This window comes from Drosophila sulfurigaster, chromosome 3 (assembly GCF_023558435.1).
Source record: "Drosophila sulfurigaster albostrigata strain 15112-1811.04 chromosome 3, ASM2355843v2, whole genome shotgun sequence".
Lineage (NCBI taxonomy): Eukaryota > Metazoa > Arthropoda > Insecta > Diptera > Drosophilidae > Drosophila > Drosophila sulfurigaster.
Window position 1 is genome coordinate 13,555,837 of NC_084883.1, and position 22,790 is coordinate 13,578,626.

General features: G+C 41.5%; 1 protein-coding gene across 2 annotated transcripts in view; it reads right to left on the reverse strand.

The window, feature by feature from the left end:
* Positions 1-19,561, reverse strand: part of LOC133843006 (tyrosine-protein kinase RYK) — a 32,277-nt gene extending 12,716 nt beyond the window's left edge. The window contains exons 1-7 of one of the 2 annotated variants that reach the window (XM_062276346.1): positions 19,326-19,561; positions 10,995-12,011; positions 5,497-5,624; positions 5,184-5,421; positions 4,945-5,113; positions 4,714-4,871; positions 4,489-4,631 (exon numbers count right to left, since the gene is read on the reverse strand). In XM_062276346.1, coding sequence (XP_062132330.1) covers positions 4,489-4,631; positions 4,714-4,871; positions 4,945-5,113; positions 5,184-5,421; positions 5,497-5,624; positions 10,995-11,127 — 969 coding nt within the window. In that variant the 5' untranslated portion in view covers positions 11,128-12,011; positions 19,326-19,561. Of the gene's footprint in view, positions 1-4,488; positions 4,632-4,713; positions 4,872-4,944; positions 5,114-5,183; positions 5,422-5,496; positions 5,625-10,994; positions 12,012-18,600 lie in introns of both variants that reach the window. The other variant, XM_062276345.1, reaches the window with a different exon arrangement.
* Positions 19,562-22,790: the final 3,229 nt, after the last annotated feature.

Here is a 22,790-nt window from a genome sequence, read left to right on the forward strand (position 1 = left end):
GTTAGACTTTTGCCATTCGGCATTTAATAACAGTTCGGCAACTTTCGGGGGCGCCGCTTTGTTGTGGCACCACACAAAAAGTTGCAGGTCCAAAGCGTCTAATGCATAATTAAAAGGGCCCAAAAGCCAGAACCAAAACGGGAACCGTAGTCAGAGTCGGAGCCAGCGTAAAAGCCAAAGGGTCCAATTAAATGTGACGCCCTCTTATACGCACATTTAATTACAGGTAATTGTCTTTCAATTAAGCATCGCGTGCCACGGGCCACGCCCACAACGCAGCGCCTATTTTGGACTGTCAAATATGTATCTATTATCAAACGGTGGAATTCCATTCATTCAAGCATAATTTCAATGTGTTTGATTGATTGTTTAATCATTGTTTAATTACGTTTGATTTATTTCAAAATTAAATAACGATGAGTTGACATTTTGTCGACACTTTTCGATTTCATTTTCTGTTCAAGTGTTGCTTTGATTGCCTTTGAGAGCTTAGTTAAAAATTGATGGAAGTCTTATGAATTTTTAATAGAAGAAGCTCATAACTAAATTCTGACTTTAAGGTTGGCTTAATTTAACAAGTTTTTATACCGGCAATTCATAGGGTAGAATATATTGATATACCAAATATATGTTTCGGTATATTATAGTTTTATTATGGTATTAATTTGGTATATTTTAATAATAATCGGGATATTTTAGTTTTATGTTGGTATTATAATTTCGTCTATTCTAAGAATAATTCCGATTGTTTTTATTGAAAATGGTATCTGAAAATGAAGAACATTGGATTGCAACTTTCTTATTCGTTTTGTGTTAAATTCAGTTGTTTATTCTTCTGCCTTAATTTCACACTTATCCTTATTGTTGATGATTTTTCTGCTTTTTAAAGTTTGCCAGTAGTTTACAACATAACTTGAACAAATTTCTATAGTTAAGTCTACTTTCTTGCATTCCTTTTGAGAGTTGATAAGTAAAAGTTGATGAACAAAGTCAATTAGTACTTTTTTCATTTGACTTTCATCTGTTGTCGACGCAACGATTCTTCCTGCTTAATTTAAAAAATGGAAAGTTTAAGTTTTACATAAAGCTTCAATTATTTCAGACTATACTTCAAAACGCATTTCGCTTCATAAAATTGTCGGAAATTTCAATCATATCTTACGATTGATGCCAGCTTTTAGTTCTCTAATCCTTGCTGCATATAAGGCAGCTTCTCTCACTCTAAGAGTAACTAACCGCAATGAAATCAGAACAGAGAAACAGGCATGAAACCAAGTAACCAAGTGGCTGGGTGTGAAAACCGCAAAGGCCTATGCAACGCCTGCACCCTGGCTGAGTTAACTGCGGCATCCTGCAACATCCTGCAGCGCGTTGCCTTTTGAGAAGGAAGCAATCAATAGAATAATGGCCGACAAAAGCAGTCGCCGTAGTTTGCCGTCTATCCGGCTAGAGAAATGGCAAATGAAAGCAAAAGAAAATTGAAGAGCAAAGCAAATGAAAAAGCCGAGCACTAAATCGAGTTAGCTCTACGTTATTTGTCAAGCAAAGGCTCCCAACTTTCCCCCCTTCTGATACACTTTCCACTCTTTAAACCTGAACGCATTAAATTTGTGCCCTCTCCATGGGATACAAAGCCCTGTGTCGCAAATGTAAATAATGCGTTTTAATCAAAAGAACAACACTGGGAAATCCATTAACAGGCGTACGTGCTTTGTCCCCCCAAAATAAAAGGGGGGACACTTTTCACCCCAGCCACTTTACCGCTTCTGGCTGTCGCATTCATCTCTCAGCCGGGCGTAGGCTTAACTTTTACTCATGCTGTGTGCGTCATTTGCAGGTTGATTTACAAATTTCTTTAATGAGGCGACGACAACATTTTTAATTAGCACCTGTTCATGTTGCACGAATCTCTAGTAATCTCCATAAAATACCTCCAACCGAGTCTGCTCCACTGCTCCATGGCATTAATGTACATCCTCTTTGCTTTGCACTCGCTCTATTTCTCTTTCTCTCTCTCTCTCTTTCTCTTTTCTTTGCTTTTCTCAATTGCTCTTTTACCCTTGCCCCACTTTTGTTGCCACTTCCTAGCTGGATTCTTGAGTGCCTTCGTTGCCATTTCCCGCTCTTCTTTTGTGCTAGTTGCACATGCTCAACCGCAGCAGTTATTCCAGATGCTTATCCCTATCCCCCTTATCACTTATCCCTTGCTCTATCCTTTTGCCTCAGCCACAGTCTGAGCTTAGCTCTGATCCAATATCCTAATGCCTTTCAATGTTTGCATCGTTTTCCTTTTGTTGCCTTGCCTCACTACATGGCGTTTAGTTTTCCCAGCCTCGGGTCTCCGGGTCCAGCTAACCGCGGTAGTTGTTTTTCCCCTTCTCCCTTCTCATGCTGTTGCTGCAATAATATTTTGCAAGTGTTTCTAAACAAGCACAAAGTCATGTTTCAACAGCTGTAGTCTGGTTTCAGTTCGCTGCTGTTTTTATTGTTATTTACTCCCCGCCCCTCACCCCTACATCTCCATCTCCCCCTTCGGCTCTTCCATCTGGTGTAATTGTTGTAGTCCCCGCTGTCGTTAGTTAAACTTTCACTGCACATTAAAGCAATTTGGGCAACATTTATAGACTGATTTAATAGAATCCAAACAGACTCGAGCGAGGGAGCTCCACACACACACACATAAAATGAGATATTTCCACACAACTGAGCAGATCAGAGTCTCTGGGTGTGTGTGTGTGCACTTGGATATAATTGTTTGACTAAATGAGTGTCTCTCCGTCTCACTTTGGCTCGCATCAGAAGAACAACAATAATTATGGCAAGCATCCCCAAACTCAGCCCTAAACCAACACACACCAACACATACACACATGTGCAGCACTCGACTCCAATTTTGGGGGGCTACATATTCATTTTATTCGTTGTCGTCTGGCTTCTGAATTTACTCGTATTCCGATACTCACATTCAGTTAAGTGAATTGTATGTATTCGACGTATGTTTGTGCCTCTTTGAAACCGTTACCATAATGAGTATGAAATTGAAGTCTAAACAAACAAAATGCTTAAGGAAGCCAAAAAAGCTGGCGACGAGGCACTGAAGAGGCCAAAGGAGACGCAAGAATGTCAAGGAATAAGCATCAAATAAAAATCCAAAAGGAGTCTCCATGGAAATTGAATATTTAATTATGCGTCGATGGAAATTGCGTTAGAAGATGGTGACGAAAATGGGCACAACAATCACTAGCTGAGAGGAGAGAGGGGGAAGAGGAAAAGGAATTACTCGCGTTGTCTAGGAGAAATGTAAACGATGTCGCCCAGTTTGGCTCTATGAACTGTTTAGCAAGAAAAACAGCACAAAAAGAAGCTGCTAAATAATTTATTCTAATTTGCGACAGATTTAGCAAGGCCAGAAAGTTAAATTTTCCAAAATAAAACGAAAACCGAGGCAAGACTCTAGGGAGAGAGAGGAACCGATAGTAAAGAGCAAACAATGTGTAGAAAGTTGTGCATTAATTTAAGGGATTCGTCTTTATGTGCCACAGATTATGCTTGAGGTTTGATGTCTGCTCTGGGGGATTCCATTCACATTTAGTTTCCTAATTTGCAACCACTGAATGGCGGAGTCGAAACAAGAGCAGCAGCAGCAGAGTAGGAACTGAACTTGCAATCGCCAGCGGCAAGGATAAAGATAGGAAGCAGTCAGACATGGGTGTTTTTGCTTCGACTGTTTGTCTGTGTTCGGTACTGTGAAGCACATTCTGCTTATCTAAACAGACTCACACGCTCCACGCTTCCCCATTCATGCACTCCACTCCACATTTACAGCCACTCACTCGCACTCGCACTCGCTCTCGTATCTACATAATTCAAGTCTAGTCTCTGGGTCTGTGGGTCGTCGGGTAGTACGTGAGTGCCACGCAAAACTTGCCCCAACTGCGTGAGATACCTCAGGAGTACCTGTGGAGTGACTACCTCGATTACCCCAAGCAGACTCGGCAGGTGGCAAGTTGATGGGGAGCGAGGCAGCCAAGTCGCATATTTATGAATGGCTCTTGTTTCGAGTTTAACGCACTGCAGGAGCTTTATCAGCTCGTAAATATAAATTAGAATTTAATTTTTATCGTCGTGGAAAGGTGGCGCCGAGCGGTGGGATGTGGCAAATAGCCTTGGGAGCAATCATCGGATGGGTCTGCCCCAATGGTGAGTGCCACAAATTGGAATTGAAGCCGGTCGGTCTGGTGGCCATGGAAACGCATCGATTGAAGATGGAACATCAACGGGATTCATTTCCATTTGTAGCCTGCCACATGGCACATGGCACATGCCACACGGCACACGGCACGTGTCGCAACATATCAAAGGCTTTGATTTACCTGAGGGGCTGCTGTTGCTTTTGCTATTGCTGTTGCTGTTGCTGTGGCCCAAATCAACCCCTGGGGTGCCATCGAGTGGCCACAGCATCAGATTGAGATTGTAGTTGAGACTCACCTGGGTCAGCTGCGAGGAGGCGTAGTAGGATATTCTCGAGGGACACACCGACTCGGGTTTCGAGTAAATGGTCTCGCCAGCCTGGTCCCCCATTGGCAGCAAGGCTGTTGCATACGGCGTGGGCGTTGGCGAGCTACGGAATCCTGCAGAGAACCAGGTAAAGAGAGAGAGAGAGTTGACGTTGTTTGCGTGTTTTTGTTAGACACATAGATGCCATTGACTTACGATCGAAAATGCTGCAGGACTTTTTGGTATCCGCTGGATATTTGTTGAGGCTGGCAATGGTGGCATAGGAGCCGGTGGCACTCGGAGGTCGTCCGAGTGGATCAAGGCGAATGAACACATTTTGATGGCTACCATAGCCGGCGGTGGTGAAGCTGGTGCTGAAAGTGGACAAGTGGGGAGTGTAATGAGCAGCCGGATAATTGAATTGCTGGCCCAATCAACTGGACTTACTGCAACGAGTCCTGACGCAACTGTTTACGTGCCCGCACATACATCATGCTGGCCACAAGACCCACGGCCAACACCAGGCCTAGGGCACAGGCGGCGGCGCTCATCAGCGCGGGACCCTGGGAGGGAGCATGTGCCGGGGCTGGCGACTGGTTGGGCTCCGGCGAAATGCCTGCAAAATGTCAGCACGACAATTATGAGATAACCTGACTCGGCCTGACAGTCAGGAGGGAGATGCTTACCCTTGGCGCAGATCTTGGTGCGCTTGAAGTGGAGACGGGTGTCGTTGAATCGCGGTGGTCCTTGCACCACCATGTTTACGTTGACGGGCAGCTGGAGACTGGCATTGCCCGTGCAGGGCAGATAGACCAGAAACGATTCGATCTCCTGAGGCACCAGACCCTTGTGGGGTATGCTGAGCGTGGGCGTTCCCAATGCATCCTGGTCGTTGGCGTACTCGATGCTGATGGTGTAGCGCAACTGTTAATGGAGTGCAAATCAAATTTGATGTGATTGCAAAGGGTTGAGGCGGCGAGGTGGGCGGACGCAACTTACCGGGTAGGCAATGAGACTCTGCCAAGAGAACTCGAGTTCGTGAACGTCAGCGGGCACGGGGACGGTGAAGTGCATTGCATATGTGTTAATGGCTCCCTCGTGCACGTAGAACAAATCCGCCTCCAGTCCTGCGAAAAAAGGAAAGCAAAACGATGTGAGGGATGAGCTTGACGTGAAGATAGGGCAAAGGGAAAGTTTATGCCACAATTTGCTTTTGTTGTAGCCCTCAAACCTCAACACTGTGCTGAGGATTTTCCACTGCTGCGCAAACTTGTGCATTTTCTGTTTACTTTTCCCCAGCCAACTATTTCAACGCTCCACTTTTCACTTTTCCACCTTTCAGCGGAAATTGATTTTCTCGTCTACCGGGGAATGGGGAGGACAGCAGAGTTCGGTAAACAAAACCCAAGTCACAATAATAATGGAATTCCAATCCATCTGCAGGTGGCAGGTGGCGTCAATTGGCTTTCGCTCTCGCTCTTCAATGGGCCGCAACCGAATATTAAGAGGTGTCAAGTGTAGTCTAACTCGATTAAGGGCGAGACTACAACATCATCATCATGTTAGACGTCATCATCATCATCAACATTATCATAACTCTAACTAGCTATGGGCGCATTATAATCCTGTTCAGCCAACCCAGGCCAAAAACAAACCTCCGTCGCTCCCTTGGAGCGCCCATCAAGAAGCTGTTCGAGTTAAAAAGACGTGAAATTAAATTTCTTCATCCGCTTTCATTGTTGTCTCACCAACTGCTTCCCCTCGCACACTCTGTCGAATTCGCATTTACATTACCCAGCGTCTTGACTCGCCCTTAGTTTATTCCTAGTCTGGTGCTTTATGTTGCATCATTTACTCCCCGGGATCAGGCTAAGCCGCCTCAACGTTTGTCTTCGCCTCGCTTTGCATTGAAAGTCGCAAATGCTGTTTACTCTCTTCAACTTTCCTACTACTACGAAAAGGAGGCACAATCCCAGCCCAGTCCTAGACCTAGACCCTTTAGATATTCATTCAGCTGCTGTCTCTTGTCTGCACCGGATGTTGAATGTTGTATTTCCGGCCGAAGCGAAACGCGTATGCGTGCATTTAAGATTGCAAAGAAAGCGTTCGCTCGATTCTTAAAACAATTTCAAATCCAATTACAGAACAAGAAAAAGCATTTTCCTTGGCTTTTATCCCTGCCTCCTCCATTCCCTCCGCCCCTTCTCCATCATCTTCCACTTCTTTGCTTCTTTCTATGCCGTTTTCATTTTGTTTTTGAATCCGAAATTGTTATGCACCCCGCTGAGTTCAGCCAGCCTTTCAAGTTGCTCTCAATGTGCGCTACTTTCGCTTCCGTTTTCCGCTGACAAACTGCACGACAGCACTCCATGATGGCGCACAATGTGTTGAAGGCTGCAACTGGCAACCAGCTTCATATGTGTTCAAAGCAGAGCAAATACTGAAGGCAACAGTCTATATTATTTTAAAAAAATCTACTGTAAAGATTACAGTTATAATTTAATAAATACTATTAAAAAAGTAATATACTTTGAAAGGCTGTATTTTCATTGTTAAAAAAAAAATATACATACTACAAAGAAATATGAATAAAATAATGCTGCACAAAAAAATTTTATTGCGTAATAAAATTTAACCTCTCGCAAATTAACAAATGAAAAAACTTTTATTCTTTATGCCAAAATGTGAAATTATTGTTTAAAATACAGGTCATTTTTTGCGAAGCGAAAACCAAGTGAAATTTGTTGCTGTTTGCAATACTTTTATTAATATAAAAATTACGAAATATAGACACAGATAAGGGTACAAAATGCTAATAAAGAATATAAGACAGCGACTCACATTTCGTCACGCTTGAAAGAGCCTCGTGCTTTTTAAGTGCTGGATGTTAAAAACACAAACACAACCTCAAAGTCTGTCGCATTAAATATGCACAAACCCACTAAAAGGACAATGTCACTCAACCCTAAACAGCACTCGACTGCTGCTGGTCCTGTCCAAAGGTGCCACGCGCACGAAAAGGAAGTAGGAAACAGGTATGGAAAAGGCAATGTAAATGGGAAAGGGAAAGGGAAGAGGCATGCACTTGTGACAGGTTTAATTAATTCAGTTTTGATTCGAAGCGGATGTGCAGCACACTCTCAAAGAGAAAGAGAGAGACTTTTCGATTGGGCACTTTGGCAAGCTTAAAGCAATTGCCTGAAGAGCCTTTAACCTACGCCGCACGTTGCAGGAACACTCAACCTGGTTTTGCGAGTGCTTTTACTTCTGCTTTTGCTTTGTCAAACTTTGGCTGTCTATCATATCTTTAATATCGCCGCCAAGTGGCAACTTTACCGTCGCCTTGCAAAAGTTTGCATCGCGTTTATGAGGGAGAAACAGATAGAGAGACAGAGAGAGAGAGAGAGAGAGAGAGAGAGAGAGAGAGAGAGAGAGAGAGAGAGAAAGGTAGAGTTGAGTTTACTCCCTTTTGCCTGCATAGCTCCATAATTACCACTACCTGCAATTGTCTCAATGCCACACATACGACTACGTGCCACTGCAATCACAATCACAGAACTGTTGGAAGGGGGGCAAGAGTTTAGCTGGATAAGACTTGGTCTGCGTTGCGAAGCTCTATAAGACACGCTCACCGTCTCTCTGTCGGTGTCGGGGTTCCAGGGACTTAGCTGGATAAGACCCTGTCTCTGTCTCTGTGTCTCTGTCTCTGTGTGTTGGTGTCTAGCATGGCTAGAGGTGTCAGTTTTCTGCTTTTGACAATGCCGGCACATAATTTGCGTAAAAGATTAAAAGGATAATTAGTGCCATTAGTGGGAGTGCAACGTGCATTCCCTGAAATTATCATAGACAGCGCCATATAGACAGCACTATCTCTCGTTACTTTTTCTGTGCTGTGTCGCAGAGAAGTTGGGCTTTTGTGCCTCGCACTGATTGCAAAGCGAATTAAAGTCGAGTGGGGCATTTAATTGGCCTAGTTTGAAAATGCCCTAGCAAGCTGTTCTGGTAAATGGAAAAACGTAGAAGAAGAATGCAAAAGAGTCCAGATTGAATTAGAGATGGAATTTAAAAGGAAGAAGTCAGTAAATGATGAGGTACATCTTTGATAAAAGGAATATGTAAAGAAAATGCTATAATAAAAATACCATATACTAAAAATTTGAATTTATTTTAAATGATATACTAAGTATTCTAAGTTATATACTATTGAATTTCTGCTATTACAATTATGAAGTTATCAAGTATTAATTGGGTTCTAATTTAACATACATGTTTGTACGTCAACTGAATACAAAAAATTGTTAGTTTGATATGTTATCTTTCACTTTTCTATAAAGATTTGTTTTATATACTGACAGTCGTGTATGCCCAAAATACAGTACACCTAAGTTATTAGATCTGATTTTCTATTCATTAAAAACAATTTCTTTTGCATTTAGTTTTAATTTAAAGGGAAATTTGCCTGCACTTACAGGCACTAGGTGTCCCAACTTATGCATGGCAAGGGGGTCGAATTTCTTAAGGGACACAAAGAGAGGTTGAAGGGGGGAAGCAAAGTGTGAGTGTGAGGCCAAGAAATGTGCACATCAAAGTGAAACTTGTTGAAATTGCATTTTTACGCGCTCTTGCACAACGTTTTCCTGAAGGGGCAGCTGCCTGGGAAATGGGAAATAGAAAATGGGAAATGGGAGAAACCCGCCCTTGACTGATGGTGTCGCTGGCAACACAAAGATGAAAATTTTCTGGTTGCTAGGATAACGAAATGGAAAGCATAGCGTACAATTTGGCGAACAAAAAGCGTAAAAGTTGTTTAATTTTAATGTTGTCGTCACTTAATAGCCGACAATGTGTGCGACACACTTCTAAGTTAAGTTCGAACCGAGAAGGGAGAGAAAACGGAAGCGGAATGGTAATCGTTGAAATCATATTTAATGTTGACATTAAAGAGAAAATATAAACTAATTACACGGTCTTATGTCAATCACATGCAATTACAAGCGAGCAATGTTGTGTGGGATTAGCGACAAGAAATGGGGACAACCAAAGGGTAACTGGACAGCTGTGAAACGGATAGTTGGGAGGTGAAAGGTATGGGGATCTCTGAGTGTTCGGTAGAGGGGTGTGACACTCTAATAGCAAAGCATTTTAAAAGGGGGCGTTGGGTCAATTTGTTACATTTCACGCTGCTTGTAAATTTCAAGTTAGAAAAACACTCGAGGGGGTTGAGAAATTTAATGGAGCTGGGCTTTTAACTGGTGGTAAAAAGCATAAAGAGGCAAAAGTAATAGTAAAGCAGAGCACAAAATAAAGTACTTATGAAATCCGATTAGAACTGAAGCATAACCAAACTGGTGTAAAGCACACTTGAACAGACTAGCAAGTGAAATGAAATCGATAGGAGCTCTAACTAAGAGTAGAAAAAAAAACCAAGAGAGAAACGAGACGGATTCGTAGTAGCTCCGATTACTAGCGAGCCATTCATCAATCTCAGATTCGTGAAGCACTTGTTGTGGATTAATATTAATGCTGTTAACTAATTGAAGTGCCCTGATTCAACCATGACTACTTTTTGTAGCTGCGCAAAGCTCGCATAATGAGATGGCAGCATTTTGCTTCAATTACGATTAAGTGCCGGAAAATGCTGTGCACAGTTAACGCACGAATGATGGAGTAGTTGCGGGTGACGAGCAGAAGGGAAAAGGAATTGAAACAGGCTCGAATCGTACTTTGGAGCCGAGCACCATTAATCAATGTGAGCTAAAGCAGAGGAGGCACAACGTCATTCCGGCTTGGCACGCCGAATGAATGCCTATTACAGTAACTATTTTGTAAGAGGTGGCTTTGGGATTCAGATTGGAATAGGAGTGGGGAAGGAGAATGGGAATGGGAATGGGAATGGCACAAGGTCGATCTGGAGGCACTTGAATGCTTGGCGCCATCAATAATGAGCGCTCGCGTGAAGCAACAAACGGAAAAACAGGAAAACAAACAACAAACTGTTCCACCGGACTGTGAAGTCGTTAACCAAAGGAGGAAACGAGGAGAGTGGAGAGGAGCAGCTACTTGCAGCTGTCAACAGGGTGGCGAAGGTGCCAAGGAAAGGACGAGAGCGAGGGGGACAAGGGTGACTTCAGCCGGAAATCGATTTGTGTGTGGATTTGTTTTGTCGTGTTTTCGCGCAACTTTTGTGGTCGTTGTTGTTGTCGCTGTTCTCTTGGTTGTTGTTGTCGTCATGGTCAACAATTATTTTGGAACTATTAATGACTAGAACGTGGCCTATGTCCTGCCCTCTGTTTCCCCCTCTCTGCTGAGCTGTTTGTTTTTCCTGCTGAGGAGCAATGAATTTGTCCTGTCGCACTTTGCCATACAACTATTAATCATATCGATGGGGCGGAGACTCGACAGAGGCGTGTCTCCTTTTGAAACTTTTACCAACTGTGCTAATGATTATTTTCGAATCGAAATATGTTGTGTTTGTATTGGGAGGAATAGTCACTTACCCATCAGTTTCATCACCTCGTGGTGGCTGATGAAAATGTTGAGATATCCGCTCACCGAAGGCGTCTGCCAGGCAAGCAGTGGGATCAGGAGGAGCAACATGCTGGGACAGCAGACACTATAAACAGCAGACATAATGAGGAACTCTCTTCGGTTTGTAGTCTATAGTCTGGACAGGCTTATTGCGGTTAAACCCAGACGTGCTCTTAATAACTTGTCAGCGCATGTGACGCCGATGAAACTGCTGTTCATTTCAATGGATTCGAATCTTGATGGCAGCCAATTTCAATGTGTGATCATTGAGGCGTTCTGGTTGAGCAGAAGAGTGGAGTGGAGTTGAGGGAATAGAGTGCTGGGGAGTTGCTTCCGTTGGGGGCACAACTTTGATTTGGTTGCCAGTTGCCAGTTGGCTGTTGATAGTTGGCAAACAGGCAGAGTCCTGCGTTGACTCGCAAAGAAGCGTTAAAATCAAATTCGAAAACTGAAATTCGAAATACGAAATACGAGGACGGCAACTGCTGCTAACAGTTCCGCATCCGCATCCGGATACGGCCACAAAGCGCTACGACGTGGAGCACTACGAGGATTCTGTCTGCCAAATTTGGAACTTTTCAGCCTCTCTTTGCTCTTGTCGCAGACTCTGCTTCTCCCTCTGGCTGCTGGCGATGGGTTCAACTTTTCCAGTTTTGTTTTTGTTGCGGCTGCGTCTGTTGCTTTTGTTGCTGCTGTTGCTGTTGCTGTTGCTGCTGGTTTCGCCTGTCGACTGCAAGCGGCATCAGCATTTTCGTTAGCTTTTTTTATTGGCTCTTCCTCGCCCTTCTCCCTCTCCCTCTCACTCTTCTGTCTGCTGCTGGTTTGACCAACTGGTAGCTGCTCCTCCTCCAAGTGTTGCTGATTGTGTGGATCGTCACGTTGGCAACGTTTCGTCCGCTGGTCAGTGGCCAGTGCCTGTTGTTGGTGTTGAGCACGTGTCCTGGTTGCTTTCGTTGTCCTTTTGTGTCGTCGCTCGTTAAAGAGTCCTGTTGAATAGAAAGTGATTTAGTTGAGTCTCGGACAGATGCTGAAGTCTCTACTCTCTACTCTCTATACTCTATTCTGTGTGCTGGTGACATTGTGTGGTTGGAGGGAGTGTGTGGTGCTTTGGTATTGTGGTGCTGTGGTTGAGTGGCTTGGCTTTATTTCTTGTTGCGAAAACAATTTCCAAATGTTCTCTTCAAGTTCGCAAACTTTTCTGCATGCAAAAGTAATTACAAAGTTGAAAAAAAGATTAACAGCTTTGGAGCTCGCACTTTTCTCCCTCGTCATCCTCTCGACACACATGAGTTGTTTCGTCTGATGTTTTAATAAATTCGAGCTAATATTTGGGTGTTTCTCTGCCATAAATTATGCAGTACAGTGGCCATTGGCAATGAACGAACAGCCAACAAACAGGCAACGAGACAAACAAATACTTTGACTCAAAACAGAATCAGAAACAGAAACAGGAACAACTTTTTGCTTGCAAAAATGTTTTGTGTGGACTTTGTGGTTCAAGTGGTTGCACCCATCTCTGCGTTGCTGCTTCATGTTGCATGCAACTAGCTGAATAGAATTCCAAACAGCGGCAGGTGGAAAGTCAAGAGTCGATAGGGAAATGGAAATGGCATTGGGAGGAAGAAGAAGAGTGGCAGTCAAGTGGCTCCAATATGAAATTGTTGCCAAGAAACCGCTTTCAAATTTCACCTGCTTGCTTTGCTTTCCTGCATTCAACTCTATTTTTTAGCTTCTTCCATCTCCATAGCAGCGAAATGTAGTTTTTTTCTGGCCACAATAAAAATCGAAATCAGCAAACTTTGTTGCCGTTGCCATTTTGGCATGAGAACAGAAGAGTTTTCCCGGCGCCTGGGAAAAACTATTTAAAGTTTGGCAATGCGCGGTCAACGCAATTCAACTTTCAATGCAAGTTGTTGTCGTTGTGGTCCAGTTGAGGAATGTGCCTGGCTTTTTAATTAAACTTATCTGCGATGAAGACTCTGCTCCTGGCGTCGACTCACTTGATTAAGAGCCAGATCATCAGGACATCAGCTAAAGCTTCCATTGAAATCGCAGCTGAAGATGAAGCTGAAGCTGAAGCCGATGCCATTCAACGAATCCATTAATAATTCAAAAGACAAATAACAAAATGTAAAAGCACATGAGGACAACTTGCAGAGTGTGTATCTGTGTGTGTATGCCTCTTGTGGGTGTGTGGGTGTGTTTGTGTTTACTTTGCGAGCAATGTAACTGATTTAAATGGAGCAGCAGACAGGCAAACAGAGAACAGGAAGCGTGGTAAGCAGTCAGGCTGTCAGATAGATTCGTTTTGCCAACGTTTTACCTCCCTCCTTGGCTTGGCTGCTTGAGCTGTCTTCGAATCGTGTGGCGTGTGGCAAGTGGCAAGCATTCTCAGCGGCATTCGAGGAGCAATCGCTCGATGGTGGAGCCTTCGCTCAGTCCCGTCATCGATAACACATTAACGACATCAACTCAATCATAATCAGCTTGCGGCGGGGCAAAAGGGAAGTGGACTCGGCAATTGGATGAATTGAAGACACATTGCAGTAAAATTTTCTGCTCTGTCACACGCATCATCCGTCAGACGAGTCGAGTCTTCTCTTTCCTCCCCGAGAGTGACAAATTGAGCGGCATCAAAAAGAAAAGGAAAAACTTTTCAATTACACGAATCGAACGAAGTCTAATGAATAATCATCTTTCTCCCACCCTCGACTTTTCTTTCACATTATTGTTATCATCATCATTTCTCGCTACCTCCTCTTTTGCCTGGCAATATTTATTGATGTTCATTATTGTTTGTGGAGCTGCGTCTATTTATACCCCGCTTTCTACCCCTTCTCCGGACTTGTGGGAGCTGCGTCTATGCCTGAAGGCGTGACGGGCTCGTTTCAATTATAAAATGGCTTTCGTTTCTAATTGAATCGTGAGTTTGAGTTGAGTTGAGCAAAGTTAATATTTTATTTCCGCCTCGTTGTTGTTTCAATTGCCTGTCCTCCATCCCTTCCATCGAGCCTTTGGGGGCACAGTCTCGCCCTCTCTTTCTGCTATTTGCTAAGCGCTTCTCCCCTTCTCTCCCCCTCTCACTTATCCTGTGTATCCCCTCAAAAACAACGACTTTAAATGCCAGTCAGAGCTGCTCCCATTTTCCCAGTACCCATTTTCGCATTTCCCATTTCCCATTTCTAGGCTTCTTCTTCCAATTGCTCAGCCATGTTGCCAAGAGCCGCGAGGCATTGCTTTTGCTTCAATTGCAGACAAGTTGCCGAGTGTGGGGATGAAGCACAACACAAGGGGGAAGGGAGGGCGGTGAGGCTCGGTTGCTGATGATAAACTGGCAACAGAATTTGCTACTGCTGGTGGCACAAATAAAACACGAGGACACGAGCCGAGCATCGCCGTGGTTATTAAGCTGCCCCGCGATCCCCTCTCCGACGGAAAAATCTATTCAAGTAATTCGAGATTTTCATATTGCTGAAAGTGAACTCAATGCCTTTTGGCACTTTGCTCATTTGCCAAATAGTTTGCCACCAAATTGTCCCCCTCCATCGGATTGGCCACTCGGCCATTTGGCTATCGTGTTGCACAGTTGACTCTACAGAGATAGGTTGCATGCCTCCCGGTGAACAACAGTTGCCACAGTTGCCTCATTAACTTTAATGTCTGTTCTGTCCGCAACAACATTTCAACTATTCGCCAGGAGTCAGAGAACAAAACAACAAAACAGCAACAAAATAACCAACAACAAACTGCAAAACAAAAAACAAACTATACGCTGTGTCGACTTCGTTAAATTCGCGTAAATATTTTACAAAATACAACAAACGGGGCAACAACAACAACAAAAAATGTTGTGAGAGAGAATTGAGCAGCAAATTAAAATGCGCCTAAAAGTGGAAAATATTTACCACTCCCAGCGTGGTCCAGATAAATTTGCAGCTCTACATTTTGATAGCTGATTAAAAATAAAGAGCGACATTTGCATCTATTTACCTGGCCTGCCATGGCCTGCTTACGCTCAGAGCTATTCACAGATACCCGTTCCCAAGTTAAACAAATCGAGTGTAGTACACTTGATGAAAATTTGTGAGCTTCATAAATTGCAACACAAGTGAGCTGCAAAGTTATGGAATGTTTTAAAGCTTAAGGCCAAAAGCATGTTTATTTGCCATAATTCAATCTATAAATTCGTAAGTGGAAACTGAATTTTATTTGCTGCAGTTTATGAAACTTCAATTTCATTTAGCAAAATTGTTATTTATTAAATTTTGCAGACTTTATTTGGTTTGCGCATCAATTAGTTTCGCTGCTCTACTTCAAAATTGACTTCTTTATTGCAAGTATGGGAAAAATAAAAATATTTAAAAATATGATACCAAGAGTATAAATTCAATAGGTATTTTTATAGACACACAATTTTAAGAGCTGAGCTAAAGTGAATGAATAATGTATTTTAATAGTATATAAAATATTTATATTACTAATATTATACAATTTATTGAAACTTTATCTAAATGCAGACAAATTCAGATAATCTGAGCTATATTTTCTAGTCAATTTAAAAGAAAGAAAGAATAAGAAAGAAAGAAAGAAATCATTTTTAGCTACAAAATTTTAATGTTTCGCAATTAACAAACTATTTTGGCATAATTTTAAGCTTTCTCACTACATCAATTTTAATATTTTAACATATTTTAAAGCTTTCTCACTATATTCACATTCATATAATCTAATTTAACAATAAAATGTTGAACAAACTATTTTAACATAATTTCAAACTGTATCTCTATAAAACACATTCATATTAGCTGAACCGAACTTTATTCAATTTTGACATAAAAATACAAATAAGTCTTTATTTTAATTTTAATTCGAGAAATGTAGTTCAACCACAATGTGAAAAAGTTTCTCATACTCGTATAACAAACTATTTTATCATTTTTTCATCTTTAGCTGAATAATTTATTAAATTAAAGCAACATATTTTCTAAGACAATTTTTGTGTGTTTCATTTAATCTAATTTACAAACATCTTAAAGTTTCATTTTAACAAAATATTTAACCACAATTCTAAGAGTAAAGTGATGAAAAGTGCAATTTACAAATAAATTGATTTATTCCTTTTGCATTTCAGCAATAAAGTAATTGACTAACTGGAATGCAATTGCATTCTCTGACCGCATTTTTAGTTGCCATTAAATGTGTCAACAAACAAGTTCATAACAATAATATTCTTTCTTGATGGTGGCAAATAAAACATGCTGCTAATCTGGGGCTGATCTCGAGACTCATTGAAATACCCCTTGGTGAGCGTAGATTGCAGTTGGGCAATCGATTAAAACCAACTGGGTGCAATTATTTAGTGTGTGGGATAATTGGGTAGAGGCGCATTTACTATATGCATACATACATACATATATGCCAGCAGACCAAAAGCCCAATTTTCTATGAACATTTTGTGCTGAACCTAATGTCCGAAATGCTCGACGTCGTCCTGTAGGCTAATTTGTACAGGCAATTAATTTACATTTGGGACCAGCGTACAAGGGCTGCCGAAGAGGGGAAGGGACAGATGCCGAGTGGAGGCCATTATTGCGATTTTGTTTCATTTGTGCAGAGCACAACGGAAGCGAAACAGAGAGCGAGGGAGGCATATATAATGTTGATAAAGCGGACAGAGAAAAGGGGGAAGAGGAGAGTACGATTTGTCGTTTATGCGTCGCACATGTGTAGTAAATATTCCAAAGGGGGAACGAGGCAGGAATTAGAGCTGCAATTGGGATTGGTTGCCGTTGTGGCTGCCACTTAATTTGCTGCAATCTAATTGACAATTTGTGAAATTTTCAATGAACATGCTGCTGCATTTATTTGAGCCTGACAAAATCTCGGATAAATGCGAGACGACATTTAATTCAATTATGCACAAGAGAAATCTGTGATGTGATTTCTCAATCGCATTATAATACGACATCAAATGCAATCATTTCACATTTCATAAACCGAGTCTCAATTATGTTTTATGCGAGCACTTTTCGATAAGTCAAACAATGTGCACTTCTCTGTTGTCTCATAAATTTATGGCTATAACCCAGACAGAGTGACAGAATCGCAGCTTAGGACACACAAACGAAGAGGAGTCGAGCGAGTGGCCGCAACTTTTATCTGTCGAATGCCATAAAAATGTCGAGCTACTCGACGACGACTCGACGATTCAACGACTCATTTTAAAGCCGTGAAATGTGAGCTGGGTAATCTTGAGCACAATGAGGAGGACAATGGGGCAATAATCATTGATTTATTATGACTGTCATTTCAGGTTATTAAAATGATATTTTCACCCGAAGCGCCAGACAATGGCATATTCATAACAATGCTAAGCTGGCAACTATAAAGTGCAAAGCAAAAAAGGAGAAGGCAAAGGATACGTTCCTTGGACGCTTTCCTTTTTATTGGGGGTAACTAATTGAAACATCGAGACGAAATCGTGTTGGTAAGTAAGCGCTAAAAGCGTGCCTAATCTATGCATTTTTTCCATCCCCTCCATCCATCCTCCTCTGCTGTGCTGCTTTGTCGGGCGGCGTGCACTTAGCGGAGCGAAAAGAAAAATGTGTAGCATACTTTTTAGGGCAACATTTAGTTTCACTTTGGCCGGCCATTGTTGTCCTTTATGCTTGCCCATTTATGAGCTCAAGAGCGTGTCCCCAGTACCTCCAAACGATGCCCCTTCACCCCCTCGCATGCGCCTCCGCATGCTAAGCACTTAGGCATTCCATCAACATTCACCATGGCGTGTCTGAAGCGTTAGCGTGCGGAAATGTGCGGAGAGATGGGGATGGAGGTGATGGAAGGTTGGTGCCCATTCAGAAACTGTCCAAGATTTGCATAACTTTTGGGCATACTCAAGTGCTTTGAGCTGCTCTTGTTGTTGTTGTTGCTACATTTGATTTGAACGGATTTTGCGGCCATTTACTTTCGCTTAAGCCTAATAGGCAACTAGACGAACGCGACTCGACTCAAGATACCCTGGGATGGGGATAAGTGTGAGCTGGTTAATGTGATCCGATTTAGCTCATGTGCTCAGCCCATCAACTGTATTCGAAATCTCATTACAAGGAACAACTGCTTTTTATTGCCTACTTTTGGGCGTTGGCAGAAAGCCTTTTGAACTGTCGCCCATTTGCAATTAGTGTCAGACACTCGACAAACAACACACAACACTTGGAACAAAATGTGTGCTGAACATATGCCTGATGTTTTGGGCATTAGAGAAAGTTCAACACAAATCGTTTTTAAGTTGGCCACAGTCGAAGTCAACTTGTCTGCTTGCTCGACTTTTCGCTCGGTGTAGCCTCAACATTGAGGTCCAGCTGAAATCTGAAAATATTTATTTAGTTTCACTTTGAAGTGGGTCGTGTGTTGACTGTCGTCTAACGTCTAGTCACGGACAGCAGAGCAGAGCACAGGGGACGCTTTGCTGGTGTGTGTCGAGTGTGTGTCCCATTTAGGAGTGAGTGTGTGTGTGTGTATCGAATGGAGAGTGTTGAAAAAAGTGTTTAGCAAAACACATTAAATGCTTACTTATCAAAACGCAATCAGCTTAAGAGCTGTCACTCGGCCTTCGTTCCTTCGTCCTTCGTCTTTCGTGCTGTGGACGCTCGCTGGACTGTCAACTGATATGAAATGTTATGCTTTTAATCCTTTCATTGGCAATTCGACACAGCTCTTGGCCACAGCCTTATGGCCAGTTTACACGCACACACAAGCACACACGAACGCACACACAGAGAGAAACAGACTCTTGGCTGTAAGCACTTTATTCGGAGGCGAGGTTAATCCTTTTGGTTGCCTGCTCTCTTCGCTCACTCGTTGCCAGCTGAGAATGAATTCACACTTTTCGTAGACACTTTCATATATATATATATTTTCGCTCGGGTGTCATATATCATTTGGTGGCACAACAATGGGTGTAATGAGAAAAGCGCCTTGAAATTTAAGCGCTCAAAGCCCCATTTAAGCCTGTCAACATGGCTCTTAGGGCTGCCTGGCTGCGTGGCTGCCTCACCGACTGACTGGGTTGGGCTCTTGGGGAATGTCCTTGCCGCTTATGCTGGTTGTCACAGCACGCGCGACGAACCACAGCGTCAACAGCGCGTCAACCGTCGACCATCGACCGACGACCGCTGAGCGTTAACCGCGACCAGAACGAGAGACGCGGATAATGCTGATGCCGGCAGAGGTTGAGGCAGATGATGACTAAAGGAGAGCACGTTCCGTTCAGAGAACTCAACGAGTTTACCGCTTACGTTTATTAATGATTTCTCTGGCCGGGGTTATGGTTACGGTAATGGTAATGGTAATGGCTATATATATCATATATGTACGTTTATATATGCTTATGGAACAGGAACTACTTTTGTGGCTATGGACGGACGGATATGCATTCGTCACTTTACGATTCTCGTCTCCCGACGCGTCACGAGTTTGGTTTGCCTTGTGCTTCGCCTTCGCGCGCGTTCCTCGACCGACTGTCTCCAACGGAAAGCTGTTTGCAACTGACTTGGCCCAAAAGGACCTGTCCGATACTGGCGAAAGCTAAAACCGACGCCAGCCGAAAGCCAAGACGAACAGCAGTCACCACAGGACACGAAGTCGTTGTCCGCTGTCGTGTTTTCCTACTGTGGGCACATGCGCAGAGTGTGTCGAATTATGCCGGTTGCCACATGTGGCAGGCAGCAGCGGAAGCGGGTTGGTGGCAACAGCAGAAAGGACAATTGTTTGCTGGTTTCCCTGCTTGTTATTGTTGTTGCCCCTTCATGCAACTGTTGCGCATTTTTTCCAAATGGCCAGACAGCAAGACAACGCTGCCTGTGTTTGTGTTTTTATTTCTCCCGGAGAGAACGGTTGAGAGAGGAATATGTGAGTAGAGAGAGAGAGAGAGAGGGAGGCGGACAGTTTTGTTATTGATGAACCGATTAGCTAATAAGCATATCACATAATTTGATAATTATGGGAAATGTTATTTCATAACACAATTGATTACACATAACTTACGGCAATCAGATCACTGTCAACCCCAATGGGCAATATGTTCTGCTCCAATTCTCCGGGGAAATCATTCAGCTAATTACATACTCGGACTCGCATTTGTATGCCTACAAATCAAAGGTGATTGTTCTAGCCTCATTTTGTCCACTGAGTCAGCTTTTGGCTTGATTGCATTCGAATCGAGGTCAGTCCGAAACTGCAGTTGTTGTTGACTGATGTACTGACTGATTCGGTGATTGGCCCAAACCGAGCAGAGCAAAGAGACCACTAGAGACCTTCTTGGCTGACAGTTCTATTTGTGAATAGATGTCAACTGAGATGGAATTCACTTGTAATGCGGTCAAAATGTGAACAAAAATAAAACACTTCATGTGGAAATTAAGTAGAGAGATGCAGAGAGATAGATACTTGATAATTAGGCCACTTTCGATTACATTTTTAACAAATCCTACACACAGTAAATACCACTTTTATATGGAAGATATTTTTGGATTTGTATGGCCTCAGCTTCTGATTAGAAGGGGTTTTATAAAATTTTATTTTAAAACTAATTTGGTGATCTTTTAGACTTCATGTAACCTAAATCTAAATAGTGATTTGTCTATAATTTTCTTGAGATATGCTAAATAAGGACTGCTGAGGATGTAATGCTAATACAGATGTATAGAAGGATATATTAGTTTATATATACTTACAACTGTGAACATTAAAATAGCAGTGACACAAGAAACAAAATTACATAATGTTATTTTTCCTTATTCCTTTTTGTTAGTTGATGGCCTCAACATTGTTTGTGTTAAATGGAATATACACATAAGAAACAATTTGTTTTGTTCTTTGTTTTACTATGATAATATTTTAACACAAATGCACAACGTACATATTTAATTCACATGTGTAAAGAGCATAAACTTAGTTGTCACAGAGGTCTATGAACTCAGCGGCTTGCGGTAAAGTTGCCAACTATTAAAAAAAAATAAAATTAATTTTTAATAATATAAAGCATAATGAAAAAAGTATGTTGTTATGTGGTAATTTATTAGTAAAACCAATTAATAATTAATGTTTAGTTCATCGCTTCTGCTTTTGACATTTGTTAGACAATAAATTATAAATTAATTATGCTGAAAGACATATATAATAAATGAAATTAGATTGATAACAAACAACTGCAAACCCGATTAAAATCCTTAGTAAAATACAATAGCATTTAGCGTAGCTTTAGGATCGATTTTTGTTCTTTTCTCAAGCGTTGGCTTTCCTTGGACGGACGAAAGTTGCCCGTCCAAGAGAATGTTCACTGTACAACACATATGTGTGCGTGTTGTGTGTGTGTGTGTCTGACAAGTAGCCCTATTTGTTGTGCTGCAAATTCAATTTGTCACTCAAAAGCCGTCGAAATGAAGCAATTTCCTGCTTGCTGCCAAGAACAGCAGCAACAACAACAACATCGAGAACAACAACAACAGCAACAATTACAATAAGATGAAGAAGATGAATAAGAAGCAGCAGCAGCCGAGTAAAGAGCAACATTCTGCAAACTAATTAAATGAAATGAACTCGAATGAAACTTGGCCCCGAACTAAGCAAATTGGGCAACTTGTCGCAGTAATTACATCAAAATTTCTCACAAAAAAAGACAAGCAAAAGAAAAAGAAGGCACAAAAAAACATAAAAACATTGCACAAAATATATACGACATGTATTTTATACAGCAACGGACATAGGAAGGGCGTATGAAAACTGTCAGTTTGATTCATTTGGCCCAAAAAGTTATTCGACAGGCCGTTGGCCAGCCTGACTTGTCCAACGCTGACAGATGGCCAACACGGTGATGACAACGGGGGGAGGGGTAGACAAGCAGAGGGAGAGGGGGGAAATGTTTGAACGACACAAAGCTTAATTTGCTGGAAGAACGAATGTCAATTAAAATTTTTTAATGAAATAACTTTCTTTGATTTGGCAGTGCGGCAATTGTGAAGAGTGGAGGGAGGAGACGGTGCGGGGACCTTTGCCAGCTGCAGAAATTCAATTAAAAAAGGTTGATTAGTTCGCAATTACAGTGCCAAACGCTGCCTCATTACCAAACATCAATCTGTAATAGGTCGACTTCGAAATACTCTGGAATTGTGAGCAGTAACTCAGAATAATTTTAAATTAATGAAATTATATTTTAAAAATATCTAGTCAATAATGTAAAAAATTTAATAAAACAAAATACTAAGTTACTCAAATGCAAAAAAATTTAAGAAATAAAAAACAAATTTTATTCATATCAAAACTTTTTTGCCTAAAATAAAGTTTTAAAATAAATTACAAATATTTTGTATTATTATAATCAGCTTTTTCTTATAATTCTTCAAAAACTTAATTATGAGTGTACATATATCATCATCTTTGTTATTATTTTATGTTAATATGCTTTAAAAAACATTAAAATATATTAAATATTGGTATATATTAAAAATTGTTTTTTTTTTATTTAGCTTTAAAATATTTTTCTATTATTGTTATAAGTTTTTTAATATATTTTTAGAAGTGTAACTTAAGTCCAATTCTTAATTGATGAGTTTATTAGTATGCAACACAGATTTTGAAAAATAATTCAAAACCAAAATTATCTCATAAAATATTTTGCATTTGTTTTTTTTTATAATATCTAATCAATCATATGATTGGTTAGAGATTCAAATTCTTTACAGAATTTTTCAGCATAACATTCC